General features: G+C 37.2%; 1 protein-coding gene across 1 annotated transcript in view; it reads left to right on the top strand.

Annotated features, from left to right (window-relative positions):
- The first annotated feature begins 634 nt into the window (after positions 1-634).
- Positions 635-18267, top strand: part of Fsip2 (fibrous sheath interacting protein 2) — a 64858-nt gene continuing 47225 nt past the window's right edge. The window contains exons 1-12 of the mRNA XM_050119425.1: positions 635-733; positions 1020-1145; positions 3977-4138; positions 5678-5767; positions 6847-6986; positions 8495-8636; positions 9159-9269; positions 12467-12577; positions 14379-14385; positions 14692-14778; positions 16989-17104; positions 17964-18000. Coding sequence (XP_049975382.1) covers positions 635-733; positions 1020-1145; positions 3977-4138; positions 5678-5767; positions 6847-6986; positions 8495-8636; positions 9159-9269; positions 12467-12577; positions 14379-14385; positions 14692-14778; positions 16989-17104; positions 17964-18000 — 1228 coding nt within the window. The remainder of the gene's footprint in view (positions 734-1019; positions 1146-3976; positions 4139-5677; positions 5768-6846; positions 6987-8494; positions 8637-9158; positions 9270-12466; positions 12578-14378; positions 14386-14691; positions 14779-16988; positions 17105-17963; positions 18001-18267) is intronic.

Genomic DNA, 18267 nt, shown 5'->3' with positions numbered 1-18267 from the left:
CTAGAAACTACTATGTCCATGCAACTGCTCAAAGACAAGCACCACATTTTATACAGTTGTGTTCTACCCTGTCCAGCCATGACTGTCTCAGAGGGCTGAGAGCTTTACAAAACTGGGTTGGATGGCTGGGGACAGGAGGAAAGAGGATAAAGTAGAGGCCACAGGAGGATGATATAGGGAAAGGGAAGAACAGAGGAAGGAAAATGAAACAGGATCATTTGTGGCACGTGAGCCTGATATGCAAAGTGGGGAGAACTGGGGTGTGGGATGGTACGAAGTTTTACTGCAGAAGATGAACATAAAGCCTGGCGGGCCTCTGGCTCTTGGTATGCTTGGGAACACTTGTAGTTTTTTTGGTGAAGAAATTAGCTAGCTCTTGGCTCTGTTTGTTTGGATTATCTAAGGGGTGACGGTTTCCAAGAGAACCAGACTTTCCATCGAAGTCGTCACAGTCCGGTTCTCTGGGGCCGAATCTCCCAATCTGAGCCACTCGATCTGCTGCGTGGCCGCTACTGTTCTAGGTGGAACGCGCGCTCGTGGGGCCGCAGGGGGCTGGCACCGGTCATTCGGAACTGAGGGACCACGGTGAAGGAAGCCAGGAGGCGTCAAGGGAGGACGGGAGGCTCAGGCCGCCATGGAGCTGTACCTCAGCGCCTGCTCCAAGACTGCCAATGTTGCTGCCAACAAAGCAGCCTCCAGCAGCGTGGCTGAGGACAGTCAGCAATGCAGAGAAGTGAGTGGGGTGGCCTCAGGCCAGTGTGGATGCCCTGGGCCTCAGTCGGGCATGAGAGTGGTCACTATGGGGCTCGGGCTGGGAGCAGCAACCGCCTTACCAGCCCCTGTCTGGCTAGGGCAGGGTGCCTTAGGCTGGCTGAAGAGAGGGACCCTGTAAGGAAGGGTGTGCCCTGCAGTCCTTTGCTTCTGATTCTTGGATTTCTGTCTCTATTGTGGGAGGAGATGGGCCAAAGCGTAAGACTACTACCGAAAGAAACGACAAGTTACCTGATCATGTTTCACAGAGGGTACACAAGACGCCCATTCCAGGGGTGGGAGCCGCTCAGCTGCTGGATCTTCCTCTTGGGGTCAAGCTGCCTATGATCCCAGGAACTGACACTGTATATTATACTACGAATATCAGTGAAAAGGTAAGGCAGCTTTTTCTAATTACGTTAGTTGTCTTGCGTCCCAATGCTGTAGTCTCCTTGCTGTTAGAGAACACAGCAAAGTCGATTAGGAGACTGTACTAGCGAACACAGCAGAGTCGATTAGGAGACTGTACTAGCGAATACAGCAGAGTCGATTAGGAGACTATATACTAACAGGCAGAGATCCTGGCCACAGGTATTGTTTAGGGTGTGCATAAAGCAACTTCATCCAGTATGGCTTTATAGGAATATGATCGAAAGGATTTAATTCCTCAGCCCTACTTTAATTTATATTACATGCAACATATTAACGTTTAGTTATAAGCCATTTATATGTCTATGTATTAACTTTTTTCTTAGAATTTTTTGATTAAAAAGCTACTAATAGTTGCTCTTAATTAAGACTAGTATTTTAATCAATACCGGGACTAAACTCTCAATGAAAGACATTTTTGTTTTGTGTTTTTCTTTTGAGTCAAATGCTATCCCATGCAGTAAGTTAAAAAATAGATTTAAAATTATTTTTCTTGTTTAGTATTATAATTCTCATAAACGGAGAAAGACTCTGCCTCTGTGAGGATGAAACCCGGTGATCATCTTAGCCCTCTTCCTCCATGCGCAGCTTCAGAATGATTTCTTCCAGTCGAGATGGTTTATGCCCATTTAAACAAACAACCACCATTCATTTTTATTGTCCAATTTGTTGCCAAACTTGGTTTACTCCTTTTTTTTCTTCTTTCTAATTTCTTAATCTGAGTCATTCTAGATGATCACTTGTAAACTACATCACAGTCACTAATTTATTTTTTCCTAGAACCCACATTTCTTTAGGCTGAATAATTGTACTCATCACTTATATCAAATTCTCAGCGGTTAAGAGCACTGCCTGCACTTCCAAAGGTCCTGATTTCAGTTCCCAGTAACCACATGGTGACTCACAACCATCTGTAATGAGATCTGGTGCCCTATTGAGGGAGAGACCCGGTCAGTCATCCTCATCAACTTAGACCATGAAACCCAATATGGACAAGTTCCACAGAACCACCATATTCGGGAGCCCATGCATGCTTCAGCATTGCCAGGACATAAACTTCATTCATATGATACTGCCTACTTCCCTTAAAATGATTAGCATTTTTGTTCCATCCTTAGCCTTCTCCAGTTCTTGACTAAATAATTCTGAAGAAGGCTTATTATGTCAAGTGTTACTTTAATTATTATTGAGAAACATGTTTGTCGTTGTTAAAAGTCAACATTTATAAAGAGTTGACAGCCAAATGTTACCATGAGACAGATACCAAATTCCTTCCTTGACGTATTATTTTCCTTAATGATGTGCACCTCTTATCTTGTCCACTTCTCACTAAGTTTAAGCTACTGGAGGACGGAAGCTCTCTGGGAAGCTTTTGTAGTCCTTCTACCAACTTTACCGATTAGGCCCTTTGAAAGATGTTGAACTTGTGGAATTATGACCTCTGTGAGTTAACAAAGGAGTGTTAAATGCAAATAAGGACCTACTTTGCAATCTTGCCTTAGACTTTCCTGTTTGCTCAACACAAAGCATTGCATCTGCCTTCTAGCTCTTTCTAGAGCCCTACTCTGCCTGATTTTCCAGCATTCAAGAAGTGGACTGAACGCATAGACCTGTGTTTACAGGTCACAAACTGGCACCTCCAGGGCCCTCTAAGTTGGTGCAAGATATTATCGGCAGTGTGAACTGAATTAGATGCCCATAAACAGCAATGCTCTTCAGATTCTCCAGCTCCCCCCACATGCTTCAACGTCAACGTCCTCACCTGTTGTCTGACTTGGCAATGTATTAGTAAGCATTGGAGCTGACAAAATGCAAAGACAGCATTAGCACATTTTCACACATTCTTCTATCTGGTACCTTTTCGTCCTCAGAAGTGACTGGGCAATTTCTTACCATCCTTCTCCCCTTGAAAAATTAACTGAGAACTCACACCTGAACCCTACTCTGATAATGTTTAAGTTGATAAATGAGACTGAATAATTTAAGTGTTTCCTTCAAAGGAAAGTCACGAACATTAGTTGACTGTCATTTCATTCCTTTATGTGGTTGTGCTTGTCATGCTATTTATATGATAATGTTCATATTTATAATTGTACTGTAAAATCATGCTTATATATCAGTATTTGTTGTATGAGGTTGTGTTCTCTGTTAACAGAGGATACAAACCCATTTTCTCTAAATATGCCTTAAAATTATTTATTTAGTGGAATTGTAGAGTATAGACACTGGTTTTCTTTATAACACTCAAAAGTGCTTTGGGTTTGGTAAAGGTCCCAAGACACTATGATTCTTTATCCTTAGCATTTGGCATCTAAGTTCTCCACTTCTAATATGTGTTATTTCCATTTATCTTAGTAAAAGATTTTTGCATTATTTTTCTTCACTTTAAGATGATTGAAACATAGTAGTTAACATTATCCTTTTTTTTTTCCCTTTTATGTATAGAGTCTTAATCTAGGGGGAGAAAGAAAAGACAGACTTCTAGTATTGGTTTTATTCCTTAAAACAAACCAGGCATTATTCCTATTCTTTTCCTCATCCTGGTTTTTGTCTCATGGCCATAAGGTGATGCATCAGGGAACAAACTGGCTTAGTGGGGCCAACTTTTAAATTACTTCATGTGGGTGAGGGGAAGAAGAGAAACTTGTCTGAGTAAGTCCTCTTGTTGCTTGCTTATTCCCAGTTCAAATTTAAACTGCATTTAAACTGTCTGATTTTTTTAGTCATGTCAGCAGGTTAATTAAAAGTGGAAATACATTAATTTATATTTTCAATATTTTAATATCTGTGTATGCAGCTTTTTCGACCTTCCTATGGTTTTAACCTGAGTGATCCTTACTGCCGACTCTTGGAAACCCAATATAAAAGTCTCCATGACCCACATTTACGAACATACTATAAGCGCAAGGATATTCTGAGAAGACTAAAGAAAGGAGGCTACATCACCAGCAATAACAAAGTAGGTGGTCGGCTGCTTGTTTTCCTTAATTGGAGAGAACTTACGTCATTTTGTGTTTGTTTCCCTACACTTAGGAAAAACAGTCTGTTGGTGCAAAAAAAAAAAAAAAAAAAGAAAGAAAAAAAAACAGCTTTCACCTCTAATGGAATAAGAAATGATTTCTTCTGGAGTTGAAATTAATTGACCATTGCTCAGGAATGATCAGGAACACAGATTTCAGTTACTCCAAATTCCATGATCTAATGTAGAAGTTAGCCTCATCAGGTTTCATAATAACTAAACAAAGAAAATCATAAATCAAGAGACTTTTAAAATATGATGGTGGAAATATCAGAGAAGTGATTACAGTCAATCATAGAAGTCTCAGCTGTAGGCCCTGGATACTTTGTGGATAACACTCTTCACCCTTTGAGGACTGGAAAATAGGGTTTTGTTAAAAGGTTAAAGGGGGCTTTTATATGTTAGTCCCAATACAGGCAGGCAAAGAATGTCGAAAGACTCTTTTAGATCAGTTATTCTTAGACTGAGTATCTGCAGCCTCCCATCCCCCGACAACACCGAAGTCCTAGTCTGTAGGCCAGCTTGTCAGGTACAGCGTCTTTCTGGGAATTGTCTTTCAGAAGTTATCACCATTAGCTTTCTTGTAATAGGATACTTCTTGATGAGCTTTATAGAATACTCAGAGATGAGGATTCCACACGTAATTATTTCTTTCACCCTTTTCTGTTTAATATCAAAATATTGTTGTCGAGTATTTTGAAGTGGCAAAGGAATATTAATGTTCCCAGCTGATTCATATTTCTCTTTTTCCTGTCTGTAATGGTACTGTTTTGTTATATGTGATTTATTTTTTAAATATTAAGATGGAAATGTAGGAAAGGTAGTTTGTTAGCATCCTGAGAGATTACTCTTATTGCACTTGAACATTATATTTACAATCATAATCCAATTATAATGAATTAGAATTACCATTTTAATAACTAAAGTTATGTGTGAATAATAACATCCTTTTTATAATAAAGTTTTATTTCTAAATAGAAATTTCTTGCTTACAAATGTAGAGGAACCACCTATCAAACGTTAATAATTTCTTACTCTTCGCACCAATGTATCACTAAAAGTTTCTTTGTTTTATTGCTTTTTATTGTGCTCTACATTTTTCTCTGCTCCCCTCCCTGCCTCTCCCCTCCCCTTCAATCCTCCCCTAAGGTCCCCATGCTCCCAATTTACTCAGGAGATCTTGTCCTTTTCTACTTCCCATGTAGATTAGATCTATGTATATCTATCTCTCTTTAGGGTCCTCATTGTTGTCTAGATTCTCTGGGATTGTGATTTGTAGGCTGCTTTTCTTTGATTTATAGCAGCCCAGCTAGCTCAGTCGGTAGAGCATGAGATTCTTAAAATCAGGGTTGTGGATTCGAGCCCCACGTTTGGTGTCATAAAAATTTTTATTGTTTTTTTTCACTCTAATAAGCAACTGTTATGACTTTCAGTCTTCGTATAATTAAAATATTGATGCATTATTGGTTTTATTTTTAGATTGTATGTAGTTTGAGGGAACTGAATAAATACCGGCAGTATCTTACAAGCTTAAAATTAGACTTTGAAAGGAACTACTTACGAGAACAGGTAAGTTATGCATTTAAAATCAGTGGTTTAAATAGACGATAAGAAGGTTTTGTGTGTACCTGAGTGTGTAAAATATCCTCTTATATTTTGAAGTTTAATTGCTAATTAAATAATAATCTGTGCAAAATTCGGAGAAGAAATAAACAATATTTAGAAGTTGCAACTTTTGCCCAGTAAGGGAAAAAGATTAGATCATAAAATCAATATACTAATATTTAGTATTATTTTTTATATTTAGAGTTAATGTAGCAAGTAATTCAGTAAACCAAAAAAGTCAGCAGGTCAGATAAGCTAGTTAGACCTTAGCTGGCAGTAAAAGCTGTCTCTTGTACTAGAAAAATTCCGAAGCTAAATCCGAAATAGTCTTAGGAACAGCTGTTTTTCTTGTTACATATGTGATGTCCGACATAACATGGAAGAACCGTAGACCGTGAGTTTGTATCTATGTATGAATACTGTATTCATTCACAAAAACTCATAAAAGTGAAACAGAATTCTTAGGTTATGCTTGTTTCTTTTAGTCCTGAATCAAAGTTGTGTATACCCCCCCTCTTTCTCTCTCTCTCTCTCTACCTCTCTTCCTCTCTCTCCCTCCCTCCCCAGCATGTGTAGTCAGATGTTTATTTAAAGTCAAGAGAGCTAAAAATTAGGAAAGCATGTGCTCACAATTTTATATTACAAAGTAAGAATGTTAGAGAAAAACAAGAATGACTCAGATCAGTTGACTGCCCATCTGAAATCCCAGCACTCTGCAAACTGGAACCAGAGAACTGTGAGTTCCAGGCCAACCTGGGTTATATATTTTGAGACATCGTGTCATAAAAATCAAAAATAAATGGAAAAATAGACAGAGACAGAAAATGTAGTATTGGTGATGAAATAAAATAGTTGTCTTCTGTTTTTAGAGCGATAAATCCTTACTTTAGTTCAGCTGTAGGCTTTTGTAATGGATTCAAAACAGAATTAAATGCAGTTAAACAATTCACCATTTATAAAATATAGGAATTTTAATGATTATATTCCTGGGAAATGTAAAAATATTATATATTTCTGGCATTCTTTTATTTTTAAAAAAATAGCAATTGATTACAAAACAGCTGCACAAACTGCAAGAAACCAGCCAGTATCCTCACTGTTCTGAAGTCACACGGTTCCAAAACTGGTTGTTACAGGACAACACACAGTCTATTAAGGACCAAGAACGTTTGTTAAGACACAGGTGAGCCTGAAGCTCTAGCATTGTGTGTGTGTGTGTGCACATGTTTGCAATAAATTATACTCAAAAGCGTTGTAAGCAGGACTTTTATTTTCTTAAGTAGTAAATAGTGTTCAGTTGACCTTTGTTCCTTGGTAAGGAAAGGGAGGGAAATCATAGAGGTGCAAGGATTGGGAATCTTGGTCCTAAAGCTATGAGTGGATACTTCTTCCAGGGGAGCTGAGATTTCTGGGAACCCAAGAGATAATGAAATGAGAGCTTAAAGAAGCACCAGGTCTCTATAGAAATTATTTTAGCAGCAGCTAAAAAGAAAAAGCAACTTTTAAAAATCCCCCTTTAGGGACAGACAGCACTAAATCAGGTCAAATGAAAACCGGAGTTTTCGTGGATCTGAAGAACACACGGACATTCTAAAGTAACTGAAACGTGTTCAAATATTTCCCATTCATAGTCATTAATCAGCATTACATTACCAAATTAATTTCTCTGAATGAAAACCTATGTTCCAGTCTTTTTCCTTTACTAAGAGTGAGAGTTTTATATCGTATAGTTTTGTTTCCCAACAGTACTATAAGGCACACTGTAGAGTGATATTTTGTTTGTAATCTAACAAATAAAGCTTGTCTGAGGATCAGAGTACAGGGGTAAACTACCAGTTAGTCATCGAGGCCAGGCAGTGGTGGACACACTTTTAATCCCAGCATTCAGGAGACAGAGGCAGACAGATCTCTGTGAGTCCAAGGCTACCCTGGGCTACACTAGATTGAATCTGTCTAAGAGAGAAACAGCTCACACAAAGGTGATATCAGTACCTTAGGATAATAGGCCTTTAATTGTAGCACTTAGGAAGTGGAGACAGGAGTTACGTATGGCTGGGCAGAGGGAGGAATATAAGGTGGGATGAGACAGGAGCCCAGCAGTCTGAGAATTCATAGAGACAGAATCACCCCTTGTCCGAGGATTTGGTAGCGGTAAATGTCTCTGTAGTGGATGGCAGGTCTGCTTCTCTGATCTCACAGCTTTCACCCCCTAACATCTGACCCTGGGTTTTTGTGATTGTGAACATATGATTAGAATTCGTGCTACAGCACTGCGGTCCCAGACCTTCCGTGGGAGTTGCTACCAAGAGCCTTGTGCTCATGTTGTTCTGAGAGGATTCTTTGAGCGGATGTGTTGCAAGCCTTGTTTGCTCTTGTGTGTGTAACTCCAGGTTCCTAAACCCACTGAGTTACGGTTCACTGTGTAAAACACAGAATCAGCTTTTTCCCCACCCCACTATTTCTTTAACCTAAGTAACAAATATGCATCAAAAAAGAATTAAGAATAATAAGTCAAACATTACGAATACATCCCATCTGAAAAAATGATAAATGGAACCAACAAAACAACAAAATATAAAAGCCCTATGAAAATTCTGTCATTCAAACCATAGCAAGCAAGGCAGGACCTGGCTTGGAGTATGGTGATAAAGCTTCCAGTTCACCTGCAATCCTATGTTCATCCTCACTCAGGTATTTGGATATGATCAGTAAGGAACTGGAACAACTCGAGCGCACAACGGAAGAGCAGCGCCTGCTCCGCATGGACAGGGAAGAGAGACGGCAGCGGGAGTATACAAGAAAAAAACTCAATCTCCGGAGAAAAATCGAAGAGGTAAGACGTGACTGTAAGTGTTGTGAGGGGAAAATACACAGTTTTTCTATTTGCAAATAAACTTAACGATAGAGGCAGATACCACAAATGGCATAATGAACGATTATTTTTAAAGATCCAATGTCAAAAAGTTACTAGGCCTTGTTTCCCTTTACATTCACTTCAGTGTGCATAGGAAATAATTTTTAAATTGCCTTTGGTAAAAATGAATCATGGTTAATTTTCATTTGAAATTTAAAATTATTCATAAATCCAGACAGCTTACGGGAGTCAGTTCTTTCCTCTGCTACGAGGGCCCTGGGAATCGCACTCAGGTGAACAGGATTGGCAGCCGACAGCCGGCGCCTGGCCTCGCACTTGCTGTCTTAGCCCATCCTAAAAGCGCCGGATGGCTTTCATACTTCTGTTCCCAGAAGTGTTGGGCCCTTGACTTGCCAGTTATTTTTCTTGGTGGTGGACAAAGCGCACCTGCCATGAAAACAAAACGCCCTCTCCCCTCCACGGTAATTCTGTGGCCCCTAGGAATGGAAGACGAAGGAGATGCTGCTGCTCACGAAGATTGGAGAAGATGTCAAGAGAGAGCAGCGGGTAGAGGAACAGAGGCGCAGGAGCCGAGAAGAGAGCGACAGAAAGGTAATGTGAGCTTTGAGGGCTTTCGTGGGATGTTTAAAAGGAGCTTGGATTTTCAGAGTAAATATTTGCATGACAAATTATTTAAAAACTATATATTCTGCAAAACTAAATGTTAAAAACTTAAGAACCAAAAACCCAGGGATTGCTGTGCGGCGAAGCCTATTTATGGACTCCAGGAAAGCTGCCGACTTGAGCCCACTGCGAGGCTGGCCTTGTGCCCACTGCAGCAGCCACAGTATCCAGATGCGCACATTTCCACGAACCCAGTCTATTGCGTGTCGTGAGGTAGAAAGCACTGTCCCATTATTTGATGAAACCTCTTTTCACATTCATCTTCTAATAAAGCTAGCTTTAGTTCTCACAAAAATCTTACTTTCATAAAAACGTTCTTTTAGAGAATTCTAAGATTTTGGTAAAAATTATTTGTTTTTTCTTCATTTTTTAAGTTCCACTCTTTCTATGTTTAATAATATGTTGTGCTTTGTGATTTAGAATGTAAAGCAGAATAAGAAAAAACAGCAGCAAGTAGAACCCTTTACCAGCTTACTGTTAAGTATACACACACACACAATGCTCTTGTGAATATGCATTTAATCCTAAATTATCTTTTTTTTAAAGATGTATTTATTTTTAGTTTATGTATATGTTTAACACCATATATGTATGTGCACTACATGTTTGCATGTGCAGGGGCCAGAAGAGGGAGTCCAGTCCCCAGGAACTTGAATTCCATATGGTTGTGTGGTTGCTGGAAACTGAGCACAGATTCTCTGCAAGTGCTCCCCTCCTGCTTTTGATTTTATATCCTATAGGTTAATTTGTAGGTGGCTTCTTTATTTAATAGAGCACACGAAATGATCTTTCATGTTAATAAATATATACCTAAAATTCTAAATTTGGGGTAAACTATTCTTGACAAATTTAGGTGTAAATTTTACAGAGTTTAATTTGTGTTGCAATATATCATTATACTTAAACTTCACAAAATATTGGGAATTGAAGTAGCTGTTTTATTTTTCTATAAAAATATCATAAATTGAAGTTTTTACTTTATTTTCCATTCTGCTTCTCACTTGTGTATCTTAGCCTTGTTCGAGATTCACTAATGATGTGAATAAGTAGGCTTGTCTTACTTAATATAATCTGCATATTAACACCTTATATTTAGTGTTTCAACAGCTCTGTACACACCTAAAGATAGCACACACACATAAAATAGTTAATTGCAGTAGGTTTTAATAATAGAATAGTACGAGGCACAGCAGCTTCCTTGCCATGCATCTCAAAAGTAAAACATTACTCTTACTAGAATTAGCTTTGAGGTTCTCTGTGTCTCTTATACTTTTCATAAGTCTTAATTTTTTTTATTACTAAGCTAGGCTTTGTGGCACATGCCTTTAATCCCAGCACTTGGGAAGCAGAGGCAGGCAGATCTCTGTGAGTTCAAGGCCAGTCGGGTCTGCAAAGTGAGTTCCAGGACAGCAAGAGCTGTTACACAAAGAAACCCTGTCTTGAAAAAAAAAATCTATTACTCGATCGCCAAAAGTTTTATCATAAAGGAATGTTGGTGGTTTGTCAAATATTTTCATTGATGATTTTGTGGAATTGTTTATGGTTCTTTGGTGTGTATAAAATAAGTAAAATATTAAACTGTCATTAAATCAATTCATTTGGCCAAATTTTGCTGTAATTTTTATGATATATAATTTGATAGAAATTGTCAGAAATTTGTGTAGAATTTTGCAGAAGAAATCTTAGGTTTATTTTTTATCTCATGTAGTTTCTTTGTCCGGATCTGGTATCAGTGCAGCAGAATATCATTCAGCTAGCTTGTGACCCAGACTGGGTTTCTCCTGAAACTCCGAGTTCACCATTTGTAGCAATTTTGGAGTTTTTTTAGGTACCAATTGTAAAATATTTGTTCTATCTCATATTAGTTACCTTTCTCTCTGTGGTCAAATAACCAACAAGTAGTGACTTAAGGAAGGGAGAGTCTATTATGGCTTTCAGTTTGTGAGGATACAGTCTCTCTGTATCTTAGGGAAATGATGCAGGATCAGGACAGCTGGTCACTGTGCATCTGCTTTGGAAGCTCAGAAAAAAATGAATGTCTGTGCTCACCTTAGCTTTCTCCTTTTTCTTCTGAGGTTCCAGCCCCTGGAATAGTACCACCCACATTTAGGGTGTATCTGCTCTTCTCAGTAAACAACCATGCAGACCCACAGTGTGGTAAATATTCACGGTGATCCTCAATCCCAACAAGTTTGAGTGAAGATCAACTACACACAAATTACTTGCTTTCCTCTTGCCAGAACCCTAACTACTTCAAACGGTGTCTATCTTCCTGAAAGTCTGAGTGTTCTCCCTTTCAGGGCTTCCTCTAAGATCCTTTACATCATGGAATTCATATAAAATGCACCTATACTGGGTGCACTGAAATTTTCAACTTGAAGTCTAAGTTCATCTTTCCTAAGTTAATTATAACTGAATAATATATTTTTATAGGTCATTTGGCCCTGTCTCTTTACAGGCCTAACATTCTGCCATTTGATGTTTTATATTGACTTCTTGTGTTATTCTTTCTATAACTTTGGAAATAATTTTGACTAATCAAACTTTTTATGATTTGCTAGCTGAGGCTAGTGTTACTTTTTATTGGAACTAGGTATTGCCTATAATTGAAGCAAGGGCCATTTTAGTATTCTATCCAGTATGACTCATGAAGCCTTTATAATGGGGCTTGTAAAAATACATATAATTTTCATGTTATGGAAATGCAAAGCTCTCTCCTCTCTTAGCCCTCAGGATGTTCTGTTATGTTCTCTTGTGTACTTCTTTATGTGCACTGATCCTTTTTCTTACAGAATGCGGAATAAGATGTCTAGGGCTCTCTCTGTGTATCTGTCACTCTTCTGACTTGTGCATGGTCAATAGTATCCCAGAGAGTCACAAAGAAAAGTTACATTTCTAAAACTGCAATCATTCTTCTGAAGTATTCAGTGAGGTAAACTTTACCTACCTAAGTGTGCAATCAGAAATAGAAATGGATTCTTTACTGCTCTCTTAATACTCTAAATTTACAAGTCACAAGACAAAAACAAGTGTTTATTTCTACTATACTATATGGTTTAAATATTTGTTTGGAACTTATAAATTTCAAATTAATACTCACCAGTATAATTTCTTTACTATTTTAGAAACAAGCAATGCTAGAGAAAAAAATGGCCTATCATTTACAAAAAATGCAGAATACTGGCTTAAAAGATGACATGGGAAGAAATGCGTTTGAATATAAAGGACAGAATGGAGCTCCTTATGAATGTGAGAATACTATGCCACTAAGTCGATCTGTGTAATATGTAATATCTTACATACTTGTGCTCCCCGCCCACTTTATACGGAGTCCTAAACTAACGATTTCCACACTACTGTTCAAGTTGAAAAGATCACACACACACACACACACACACACACACACATACACACACATACACGCATACTCCAAGACTAAAATAATGCTATCAACTGGTTCAAGTGACAAATTTGATTGCCCTTCAATTTTTACACCAATTTCCTGATTCTTAGTATAATGTATATTTTACTACTAACACATTAAAATTAATGTGTAAAATAATTATTTATATACATTAACATTAACATTGTGTTTTGGTATGTTGTCAGCTAGTAAGAATAGAAAACACCTGGTGAACTAAGAAGATAAAGCAGGAGAAAGGCTGTAGAAAAAGCAGGGAAACATAGACAAGAGTGGAGGAAGTTGTAAAAGTAGCAGAGCGTGACTGCGTGTGCCCAGTTCACATCAGGACATTCTGGGTGTGACACCAAGGGATCATAATGAAATGATCCGCATCAGTTGTTGGTTAGCACAGCAGAAGGTTTTTTTAAACGTTCTAGGAATGCACACTATTGAGAGAACATGGCCGTCAGCCTTTTTTCTCATCAGCGCCACCTGTAGTTCAGCTCCTCCCTGTTACCTTATTAACTGCTCTTAACTAGAGTCTGCTTTCCTTCCTCCACACATATTCTGTAACTGTTCAATTACGATAATTTCATCTGCCGATCCCGAGCTTTTTCCTATAAATTCACTTTAAAGGGTGTGCGACCATCACCACATGGTGTCCAGTCTTAATTTAAAGTCCTAGGTTTTAGTTAGCACTATTTTCTGAAGATGACAGCTGTCCTCTCGTGGTGCCACGTCCAGGCTCTGGAGCCAGACTGTACTGACCAACATCTCCTCTAACTCCTCCTTTATAATTTTCAAGACCTGTAAATGGTTTAGGCAGTTAACATGTCACAAATACTATCACCATCTAAAACGTAACATAGCACACTAAACAACCATGAAAACCTAAAAATTCTAGGACAGAGTAAGGTTTGGTTTATAGTTCTGTCAAATCGGAGTACTGGCCACTGTAAACAGACTAAATTCCCCATTTTTGCCTCTCTATGTTCATTGTCTTGGCCCTACTATTACTAGTTGCCATTTCTCTCTAATCCTTCGCACGCAATTTACATCCAATCAAGTATCTCTAGATAACCTTAAGTTGCATGAACCCTTTTCTTTAAGTCACTGGAAGCTTGCAATACTCTAGATATCTACAGATTTCTAATAATTTCAATCACTGTAATGCTAAACTATTTTTGTCATAAAATTTTGAGAAAAATATATCTACTAATTAGTTCGCCAGATGAATTAATTCAGTCGATTTGCTTTTTTCAAGGATTGGTGCAGCCCTATGCTTCAGATTAGAAATCACTTGAGCAGCTTTGTACATCCAGATATCTCTTCCTCATGCAACTGGGAAATAGTGTGAACTGTCCACTTTTTCACGTATTTAAAAAATTTTCCTTTTCTGTGTGTTTTATCCTGTATGCACACGTGTGTAGCATGTGCATAGCTGATTTCTCTGGAGGCCAGAAGAGGGCAGGAGACCAGACCCTTGGAACTGGTTGGTTGTGAGCAATCAGAACCAAACACAGATCATCTACAAGAGCAAAAGTTGCTCATAACTTCTGAACCATCTGGTCCCTATATACACAGGCACATGTTTTTGCTTTTACTCATCTCAAAGTCAAATTCAAGAATCTCAGAGTCATTGTGGGCTGATAAATCTTCATCAGTGTCATTATGCTGACCTGTACTCCTTACAGAAACTCAGGGTTAGGTGTAGGTTTCCTTCTTTCCAAAATAAAAATAGTCTCTCCAAGTATGCTGTTTAAGTTAAAGACATAATATCTCAGAAATAATCACCTCTTTCCATTTTCCATTTTCCATCTTCTCCTCTCTGTCCCCCAAATACCACATACAGATTAACAAGGACTTACTTCCTCTTGATCACAAAAGGATATTTGGTCTTGGGTCATTCTATTATCACCACTTATAATGTCTTATTATGTTTTTAAGCTTCTATGAAGAAGAGAAAGAAGCATTTTGATGATATAAAAGTAGTTTATCCTGATGGTGAAGATAGGACATATAAAGGAACGTCAGGTAATTGAATTTTTTAATAAATACTCAATAAGCTGCACTCCTCCATGGCTTCTGCTTCAGTTTCTGCCTTGACTTCCCTTCCTGATAGACTACAGTGGTAAGATGAAATACATTCTTTATTCCCAAAGCTGCTTTTGGTCAAGTTTTTTATTATAGCAGAAGAAACTTAAGATAACCATAATAACAAAAATAACACAATACTGCCACAAAAAAGAACATGTAGAATAATGGAATAAAACAGAATATCTTATAAGCCGACACTACCAAATAGCCAACCTATTTTTGACAGAGTTGTTAAAGTCTGAACTGGAGAATACAATACTGAGCTCAGCAAATGGATCTGGGAAAGCTGGATAGCTACAAGTGGAAAAATAAACTAGATGCCTAAATCTTGCCTTATACAAAATTCAATTCCAGATATATCAAACAAACACAACTGCTAGATAAAAAACTGTTAGTTAAAATATTAAAGACCTAGGCATAGGCAAGGATTACCAAATGTGATTGCACAGAATTAAATGACTTCACTTGACATATGTTTTAGACAATAGAATGATTAATTGGAGGACTGAACAGAGTAAAATCTTTTCTAACTACACGTATAATCTTGGGTTAGCATTTGGAATAAATACACACACACACACACACACACACACACAAAGAAAACAGCAAATCAACCAATCCAACTTGTAAGTAAACTAATGAATAGACACCTCAAAAGATGAGGTAAAAATGGCCACCAAACTGATGAAATAAATCAACATCATGAGAAAAATGCAAGCCGAAACACCTGGCGAGATGGAAATCAAAACAGACATTCTTTTCCACTCCAGATTAAATTGCAGTCATTAAAAAACAAATAACAACACATGCTAATGAGGGTGTGGATTTCAAAAAGTGAAGGAAGTCTGTCTCTTCGTGCTGGTGGGAACATAAATCAGTCTAATCACTTTGAAAATCTGTATGGATTTTCCTAAAAACTTAAAAACAGATCTACAACGTAAACTAATTAAATCATTTTTGGGTATTCCCACTAAAAACTCAAACAAATGATACAGAGACCTGTACATCAATGTTTATTTTAGTACTGTTCAAAATAAATCATAAAATGAAGATTGGTGTCCTTCAACAAAAGAATAAAGAAAGTATGGTGTGTTTGCACAGCAGAATTATGTTTAATCAAAAACGTGGTAATTTAAAACGAGAGCGAGCCAATGTTTGCACTTGAGTGTTTGAAAGTTTGTGCAAATTTAATTTCCCTTAGAAATTCGCTTCAATCTATGAAGTCACTTAAACTCAAGAAATATTTTGTGTCTGGTACATTTTTGCAGAAAATGTTTTTAGAGTCATTAATTTATTTATTTGTTTAACAGTAATTTACTCACATTTTAATTATTCATAAGTAGGAGTTGATATGTAATTTTTCAAGAGCATTGTCTTTTATGTAAGTTTTCATATCATCCCTCTTGTATTGTACTTCTTTCTTAATCATTTGGCAATTATCTGTAATCTCTGCTGTGCTGATTGATGTCTTCTCCTTTCTTGTTTTCATTTTTACTGAATTTAGAGCCGCCTGTTTGGATCATTGCTTTTTTACGTTTTTTACTATATCTTTAAATGAATTATTTTCTCTGCTTATTAAGTATTGATAGAAATATGTGAAAGAAAAGTACTTATGACCCACTGGTGACAGATATTATAATATGGTGATAACTTTGATAAAGTATTTAAGGTTACTTAAGTTATAATTACCATATAGCCCAGGTAATTTTTATGATAAAGATTTATTCAATTTAACTGAAATAGATACAGAGACAAATCAATAGTTTTATAGATCAATATGTCATAGATATGTTAGATATATATGTATAAAAATTCACAGTTCTTACCCAAAAACAAAAGCAAAGGAGAAGTGTACACACTGTATCATTTCATTCATGTAAAATTTCAGAAAACACAAAATAATATTGAGTTATACATGAGTACTCTTGGAGATGGAAAGATGGATTAATGACAACCATCGCGGGGAACATTTATATGAGGAATCCCAATATATTATATCACTGATTGAATGATACCTTCAGTTGTCTGTGTCTCTTTTAGAAATATTGTTGCTCAAGAATATTTAAAATTTAAATAACTACTTTAAGGAAATTGTTGCACTTTACAGCATGATCAAAACCAAAGGATTTCTTCTCATTTACTCCTAGGGCAAGCGTCCACTGTTGTTAATCAGTCTCAGAGTAGTTCCAAGAATGTCACGAAAATATCAGGATCCTCAGTTGCTTACCAGCCAGAGGTACAGAACAGCAATTTAGAACAAAAGGTAAAAATGTTTCAATAATGTGGTTAGTGTTACTTCCTCTGCTTAAATTCCATTTACACATGTGACCTCTTTTACTAACCTGGCGTTATTAGGGGAAATGAATTCTTGAAAGAAAAAGGGTTCCACTCCCTGGGCAAAGAAGTGTCAGCTTAGCTATATTACTCATGTACTGTGAAATTTATCAGAAGCAAATCCACAGCCCGTTATCAACAGTGATGATAATATACTATTTATTTATTTAAATAATACTGCTATTTGTTGGTAGTCTAAGAACTGTATGCTCATGTAGACCAAGCACTGGGATAAGCTAAAACATGGAAAAATAAGCAAATTGTTTTAATTTTTTTATTGAATTGAATGCAAATTGAGTCAATTATATGCAAAGGTGAGTGAGGCAGCACCCGTCTTGAGGACACATTATCCAGGGAGGCATAAAGAAAGTATTTCCTTCATCGGGAGTGACGAATTTTTACTCTGCTCCTAATGAGGATTTTAAATAAGCATTTTATAGTGTTGCAGGATGTTTGAACTGGTAGAAGTATAGCTCCCTGTATCCTGTTGAATGACTAAGTTTTGGAACTATCCATTGAACATCTCACTGTGCCTTTAAATAAAGTACAAACTGGAAGAGGAGTAAGGTCTATATTGCTAGAAATTGAACTCAATATTGAACTAGATTTGAGACAGCAAAAAGTATCCTGGGAAGTCATTGATAGGCACTGTGCCTGGTACACTTCTGATGACAAACTTAGAGCAGGAAGAGGAGAAAGCATCTGGATTAATTTGATTTTCTGATAGAAGATAAAAAAGGTCTTCCTGAAGTACTGTTACTTATATTTTTTAATATTTTATCATATAGAGAAATGGAATGACGAAAAAAACAAGTGATGAAAGAGGTAAGATTTTGAACAGTACTACTCATTCTATTATTAAGTATATAATTATACTCCATTGTATGGTTTTAAAAGTGTTTTACCTAATTTTAAAAGGAACGATTAGTTCGCTTCTTCCTCTTTTTAGTTTACTACACATCTTGCTGTGAAAAAAAAAAAACTTTCTTTTTGTCCCATTTCTCTTCTGAACAGGTGGCTGCTGCCTCTTCTCCCTGTTCTCTCTCTCTCTCTCTCTCTCTCTCTCTCTCTCTCTCTCTCTCTCTCTCTCTC

This window comes from Alexandromys fortis, unplaced genomic scaffold, assembly GCF_014885135.2.
Source record: "Alexandromys fortis isolate MF-2015 unplaced genomic scaffold, M_Fortis_MF-2015_v1.1 scaffold_8_1_9099942, whole genome shotgun sequence".
NCBI lineage: Eukaryota > Metazoa > Chordata > Mammalia > Rodentia > Cricetidae > Alexandromys > Alexandromys fortis.
The sequence above is the reverse complement of the archived record's forward strand: the minus strand, read 5'-3'. Positions and strand labels throughout refer to the sequence as shown.